The 7,504-nt window shown below is 36.0% G+C and overlaps 1 protein-coding gene across 1 annotated transcript in view; it reads left to right on the plus strand.

Annotated features, from left to right (window-relative positions):
• The window catches only part of lamb2 (laminin, beta 2 (laminin S)), a 48,458-nt gene that overhangs the window by 23,085 nt on the left and 17,869 nt on the right, over positions 1–7,504 (plus strand). The window contains exons 8-16 of the mRNA XM_016518021.1: positions 2,130–2,332; positions 2,809–2,929; positions 3,006–3,194; positions 3,283–3,462; positions 4,037–4,149; positions 4,635–4,714; positions 4,815–4,950; positions 5,362–5,520; positions 5,609–5,736. Of these exons, the coding sequence (XP_016373507.1) occupies positions 2,130–2,332; positions 2,809–2,929; positions 3,006–3,194; positions 3,283–3,462; positions 4,037–4,149; positions 4,635–4,714; positions 4,815–4,950; positions 5,362–5,520; positions 5,609–5,736 (1,309 nt within the window). The remainder of the gene's footprint in view (positions 1–2,129; positions 2,333–2,808; positions 2,930–3,005; positions 3,195–3,282; positions 3,463–4,036; positions 4,150–4,634; positions 4,715–4,814; positions 4,951–5,361; positions 5,521–5,608; positions 5,737–7,504) is intronic.

Below are 7,504 nucleotides of genomic sequence, written 5' to 3' on the forward strand. Positions count from 1 at the left end.
TCATTTGTTAGGTTGTTGACTTGCACTTTCTCTTCTCTCAGGTGATTTATCGTGTTCTTGACCCTGCTATCCAGATCGAAGACCCTTACAGCCCTAACATTCAGAGTAAGTAAACCTTAACAATCCTAACCGTTAACTGTATAAGACACAGCTATTTGCATTGAAAGGTTTTGTTCTCTTTTCCATCATTGGCAAAGATCTATTCACATGTATTTCAATTCAGTTTCCAGTTTGCTGCTGTCCATCCTGCCTCTTTATTACATGTCAGATGGAGGGATCTAAAATGAAAGCATGTAAAATGGAAATAGCAGCTGATTTTTCCTCCTCAGGTTGTTGTTCCTGTACTTTAACTGGCTAACCTAAAGTATTTCCTAGGAACAGCATGAATAAGCTATTTATTCTTATAATAGGAAAGTGCAGTATGTCTTAAGAACAGGTCTTCACTTGGTAAAAACCACATTTTTTAGTCAGATTTTTTTCCTATATGATGAATATTATGTGTTGCAGGTGTTATTTTACCCAAATACATTAATATAAATTTTATTGGTGTCAATAAATGTGTGTGTGTGTGTGTGTGTGTATATATACACACACACACACTTATTTATATTTATATATTACAGAATGTTTATATTATATAATTTTATAACAGTATATTTTATGATCTATCTATCTATCTATCTATCTATCATGTAAATTATAAGTTATTTCATTTTTACCTACTGTAGAGCTTATTTAGACAACGGCTGGATCTTAATAAACTTTTTGTCTTTAATATTTCATCTATTTATATATGTTTTACCTTTTGCAGAAATTATTGACAAAGAAAATGTAAAGGAGCAGATGGACTTGACTAAATATGAATTAATGAACATTTCAGATGAGACATCCAATACATAATGAACAAGATGTGCTCTAATAACCCAACACAGAGACATAAACAGGTGCAGCCTACATATCATATACTCCCTAGACATTTCTTTTGTCTCTTCTTCCAAATTATCACTCAGTTTTCCCTCTTTCAGATTTCCTCTGCACATTGTAACTCCTATGTATGTGTACATAAGAGTTGCATACACATATACTATGAATTTGCAGGGAAAAAAAATAGTAAAATAATTAATAAAGTGAACATTTCATTTTTTTAACTAAAGTAAAAAAAAAAAAAAAACGGTGTAAAAATGAAAATAAAAACAAAAGAATTTGCAAAAGAATGGAAAATAAACTGAACTATAAATGTGCACTAAAATAAGTGTGTTGAAGCTACCATCACAGTGTGTGTAGCAGAATAAGCTGATGATGAACTTCCCGGTTCAGCTGGTCAGTGTAATATTTCCATACGGCTGTGAGTTTTCAGTCATGCACAGCGTGAGTGTGTATAAATTGATCTCACACTCTCTGTGTGGCTCTCACTTTCTGTTATACTGAACATCTAGAGCATGTCTGGAACCAACATGTGCACAGAAGCTGCATTCGCTGATCTCTGATGTTGAGATATAAGCCCCTCACACATGTCCGACTCTAGAACTCCATGATTTTCCCTCCAACTGTTTATCTTATAAATCACACAAGTCCCACTTCATTGAGTGTCTGTGAAGCGTAACAGGAGTCTATCCACTACACTTCTGCTAAAGGCCTCCACGGGGTCAGAGGTCATGGCTTAACAGGGTTAAGGGATTTTTTTTATTACAAGGGTGGGAGGATGTTCTCATAATTGTGTGGTTGATGATGGTGTGGTGAGGTCCTTATTTTTTCCAACACCCAATGTCATTTAGGCTTCATAACCTAAAAATGTAAGCACTTTTGGTGTAACAAAAAATCTGTAATTACTTTTATTACTGTGTTAAACAGGGCCAGGCCTGTTCAAGACTACAGGATTTTTTAAGAATGTCTTTTATTAGAGTTTTATGTGTAGACAGTAAATACACTTGGTCGGTAAGATTATTGAATGTTTTTATGCTCACCAAGGCTGCATTTATTTGATAATAAATAGAGTAAAACAGTAATATTATAAAATATTGTTACAATTTAAAATATCACATCACATCGCATCAAAAATGGCATTAGTGTCTTTCTGCTTGGTTTATGGTCCATTATACTTCACTAACCCCAATGTCTTCATATCGCAGACCAGCTGAAGATCACTAATCTCCGTCTGAACTTAACCAAGCTGCACACTCTGGGTGATAACCTGCTGGACTCACGAACTGAGATCAAAGAGAAATATTACTATGCCATATATGAGCTGGTTGTCAGGGGCAACTGCTTCTGCTATGGCCACGCCTCTGAATGTGCTCCTATTGATGGCATCAGGGATGACATTGAGGGCATGGTGAGTTACAAAACTGTAGCTAGTTGTAGGGATGCATAATGTACTAGTACCAAATTGGTTATATCAGACAAAACTAGAATTTTTAGATTTAATGGTTTTGGTTCATATTAGATATTACCTTTGCTGTCATCTAACACTCACTGAAAGTTAATTTTCAAAAAGCCCTAATAATTAAATAACATTGTTAAATGTAATCTTTAGCAAATCTCAAAATGGATATCCATTTTCATACTGCACATTAAAATGTTGTAATGCCTAAATTCACTTGTAACATTTAAAACGGTTTCGTTTTTAGTGTTTTATTTACATATAGTTTATTTAGACAAAGCAGTATAGAATTTTAATATGGACCATTTATGTGTTATCGACCATAACATGAAAAAAATGATCAGCTTATTGTATCCGAAGGCAAACATTAAGTCACCAGAGAGGTTAATACTGCAAGAGAAGCTGAAAGTCAGTGTTTCCATCTCTAGGTACACGGGAGGTGTGTGTGCAAACACAACACCAAAGGACTGAACTGTGAACAGTGTGATGGCTTCTATAATGACCTGCCCTGGAGACCAGCTGAGGGCCGTAATACTAACGCCTGCAAGAGTAATTATGAAGAATCATTATAATATAGAGACATACATCTCTTATGACGCGGTTAACACTTTCCTCTTTTACCCAGAATGCAACTGTAACGGTCACTCCAACCAGTGTCACTTTGACATGGCGGTCTATCTGGCTACGGGGAACGTCAGTGGAGGTGTGTGTGACAACTGTCTCCACAACACCATGGGCCGCAATTGTGAGACCTGTAAACCGTTTTACTATCAGGATCCAACTCGAGACATCAGAGACCCTGGAGTCTGCGTGGGTAAGTGTGACATGGGGCTAAATGCTAAACATATACATTTACAGTATGCATTATACATATGATTGCTTATTTCTGTTCCCTCCGCCAGCCTGTGACTGTGACCCAGATGGATCTTTGAATGGAGGCATTTGTGACGGGCATGATGACCCCTCTCTGGGCATGATCTCTGGGCAGTGCCGCTGTAAAGACAACGTTGAAGGCCCACGCTGTGATAAATGCAAGCCTGGTTTCTTTGGGCTCAGTGCTGGTGATCCTCGTGGCTGCCAACGTAAGTACGAGCCAATGGTCAATATTGTTTTTTTTTTTTTACTTTTTTGTCTAAATGAAAAATAAAGCACAAAAAACAGTCAGTTTAAATGCTACAATTGAATTTTGGCATCACAACATTAAAATGTACAGTATGAAAAATGATATTCATTTTGAGATTTGCAAAAAATTACACTTAAGAGTGCTATTCAATTATTAGTGTTTTTAAAGATTAACTTGAAGTGAGCATTAAAAAAAAACAGCTGAAAGTATCTGAACAAATTAAGGTAATCTAAATGTAAAAATAGAGGAAATGATCATGAACAATTAAATATACAATAGCATAGATAGCCAATGTAAGTAACCATTCAAAAGTTTGGTGTCGGAAATATTTTTTAATGTTTTAGTCTCTGTTCAATTTATTGCCTCCTTGCTAAATAAAAGTATTAATTTCTTTAAAAAAATCTTACTGACCCCAAATTTTTGAACATTAATGTATTTTTATTAGATACTTTGACATTTCAGAGCACAGTTTTTTTTAGTACTCTTGATACTCAATCTTGTCAATCTGTCTTTCTTTCACCGGTCTACTTTAGCATGTAAATGTGACCCCAGGGGTATGGTGTCGGGTAGCTCCCAATGCGACCCTGTTACCGGAGACTGCTTCTGTAAACGCCTCGTCACTGGACACAGCTGCAACCAATGTCTAGTAAGAAGAGTTGAAAAATTGACTTTTTAGTAGCTTATTATTCCCCATCCACTTCTGTGAGAACATTTAGTTATCATTCACCAGATTGCACTGCATGATTTTAGTGATATACTTTGCATCCCCTCTACTGTGTGGTAACATGAAATAATAGTATTTGCTCTACAGTAGAGCTCTGTGTCTGCATTTAGCCCAAGGGTTTATGGAGGATGGTGTAGGTTTTCACACAGCTTAAAATGGAATGAGAGGAAGAGCTGCATCCTGAAATTAGACAAGCAATAAATGCCTGTTGTATTCGTGATGTCATTTCATTTTAAGGGCATGTACCATGGTAATTTGTTTCTATTTTTGTCATGGTATTTGCATATGGTAATTGATTAGCATGACATGGTATATATCAAATTATCATGGTATTTTTATTGTGGTTTATGTGTTGTTTTTGTTAGTATACATCACACCTGCCTGTGTTCTATGTCCTTTTCTTATAGCCTGAGCACTGGGCCCTGAGTCATGATGCCAGTGGCTGCAGAGGTTGTGACTGTGATGTGGGTGGAGCTACAGACAACCAGTCCGTATTTTTCAGTTTATGGGGATTCAGTCTTTTGGCAGTTTTTAAATTGATAACATAAAATGTAATCTTTTCACTTTGTGTCATTAACTGTCTGCAGATGCTCAATGGAAACAGGGCAGTGTCACTGTCGGAGTCATATGATTGGTCGCCAATGTAACCAAGTGAAGTCTGGGTATTTTTTCATGGCCCTCGACCACTACATCTATGAGGCTGAAAATGCCAAACTGGGTCAAGTAAGTACAGAAATGGGAAAAATAAGAAGATATTTGCTTTGTTTTTTAGCCCCATGTACAGTGCTTCATCATTTTAAAAGGTATTTCAAAATATCAAAGGTGCATGCCAAGTGACAAAAGGAAAGAAATACAGATGTCTTCCAAAAATATTATGATCAAATATTTCTTGAGGCCGCTACACAATTATTTAATATCAATAAATATTCAAATAAAAATAAATATTCAAATACAATAAAAATATGATAAATAAAAATTCTCCACTATTTCATCTAAAGAAATTAAATGTAAAACAAAATGAACTAAAATCTGATTTAAATGCAAGTGAATTTCCACAACATTATAATGTACAGTTTTAAAAATGGATATTCATTTTGAGATTCGCTAAATATTACATTTGTGTATATTTCATAGGACTCTGTGTTTGAGGAGAGAGAGTACCAGCCGGGCCGTCCCGTCTCGTGGACAGGCACTGGGTTTGCACGGGCTCCTGAAGGTGGTACATTGGAGTTCGCCATTAACAACATTCCATATTCTATGGAATATGACATCCTCATTCGCTATGAGCTTCAGGTAGATTACATGTCTCCCCACTGGCTTCATAGGCTACTCAGATAAGTGTGTTATGGGTATTATTATGTGCGTTTATGTGTTTTTAAAGATGCCACGGGACTGGGAGGAGGTCCATGTAATGGTTATCAGACCTGGCCCCATACCTACCAGCAGTCCATGTGGAAATACCATCCCTGCAGATGATCTGCTGACCGTATCGCTCCCATCTGGTGCCAGGTCTGTGAAACACATGTACAAATGTTTAAAGGGTCAGTCCATCCAGGTCAGTACATTAACATTCTGTCATCATTTACTTATTCTCATGTTGTTCTTTTGTGGAACACAATAAAAGATATTTTGAAGAATGTCCAACTGTTTTTGCCCATATAATGAAAGTCAGTGGGGTCCAAAACAACATAAGGCCTCATTGACCTTCATTACATAAACAAAAAACAGACATTTTTCAAAATGTCTTTTTTTCCCCGAAAAAGAAATAAAGTCATACAAGTTTGGAATGTCATTAGGGTGAGAAATGTATGCACTTAAATTTTTTGGTGGACTATCCCTTTAAGCAAAACAAGTAATGTTTTCCTTCTCTTGTATTCCAAAATCTTCTCAGTTTTGCTTATAACACAGATTTAATCATGTACTTTTTCGTTTGTTTGATTTTTTTTCTTTTGTTTTTATTGTTGCTGTTTGGTTTATTTATTGTTTGGTTTCAATGTTTTTGTTTTATTTGTTTCTTTGTTTTTGTTTGTTTTACTTTCTCTTGTATTTATTGTTGCTTTTTGTTTGTTGTTTTTTGTTTTTGTTGCAGTTTGTTGCTTTTTTGTTTCTTTAATCATTCATTTATTTATTTATTGCTTTCTGTCTTCCTGTCTTCTGATGCACTGCTACAGGTTTGTGGTTCTTCCTCAGCCTGTGTGTTTGGAGAAAGGAGTGAGTTACAAACTGCGTGTGGAGTTCATCCGTTATGCTGACAGGAACAGCATCATTACCTCGACTAATGCCTTTGTACTTGTTGACTCTGTAAGCATCAATCTGTGATTTTATTCAGCTCTTATGAAGTCTTCATGTTCTGTCTAATTTTGACTTGTTCTTTCATCTCTTCACCTCCCCAGATTGCCCTTCTCCCTCGTTACTCTTCTCTAGAGATGTTTACTGCGGGAGACCCCGCCTCCGTCACACGGAAGCAGAGCTATGAGCGTTACCGCTACCACGAGACTGCCAAGAGTGTGTCCCGTCCACAGATGAGTGAAGTGTGTGCTAAACTCATCACCAGCATGTCTGCACTTATTAACGACGGCACGCTGCGTGAGTGTCAGCAGAGAATGTAGGGTCTGAGATGGGAATATTGGGGTTTTTACTTGTTTATGTTGTTATTAACACAAGAACATTGATCCCACAGCTTGTGAGTGCGATCCTCAGGGTTCGCTCAGCTCTGAGTGTGATGTCCGTGGGGGTCAGTGCCGCTGCAGGCCCAACGTATCAGGCCGGCGCTGTGATAAATGTGCACCAGGAGCTTACGGCTTTGGCCCTTCCGTATGCAAACGTATGACAAATATTTTCCCTGCTGTGGTACATGAGTAACATTTTGATAAAATTCCTTTTTGTTTGTTCTTCTTTGTGTTTTTCCCCTTTGTTTCTTTTCTTATTAGTTTCTTATTCTTTTTTTTTCCTTTTTCTTTTTCTTTTGTTTGTATTTGTTTTTCTTTTACTGTTTTCCTTTTTTATTTCTTTGTTTTTTGTTTGTTTTTCTCTCTTTTGTTTTCGCTGCTTCTTTTTTGTTTGTTTTAATATTTTGGGGGTTTTCTGTTTCATTTTATTTGTTTTTGTTTCTTTCTTTCTTTAACTTTTTCATTTTTCTTTTGTTTTTATTGTTGCTGTTGTTGTTTTATTGTTGTTATTGTTTGATTTGTTATTGTTTTATTTGTTTTCTTCTTTTTATGTTTTTCTTTCTTTATATTTGTTATATATATATATATATATATATATATATTTTTTT

Source organism: Sinocyclocheilus rhinocerous, unplaced genomic scaffold, assembly GCF_001515625.1.
Source record: "Sinocyclocheilus rhinocerous isolate Xijiao unplaced genomic scaffold, SAMN03320098_v1.1 scaffold418, whole genome shotgun sequence".
Lineage (NCBI taxonomy): Eukaryota > Metazoa > Chordata > Actinopteri > Cypriniformes > Cyprinidae > Sinocyclocheilus > Sinocyclocheilus rhinocerous.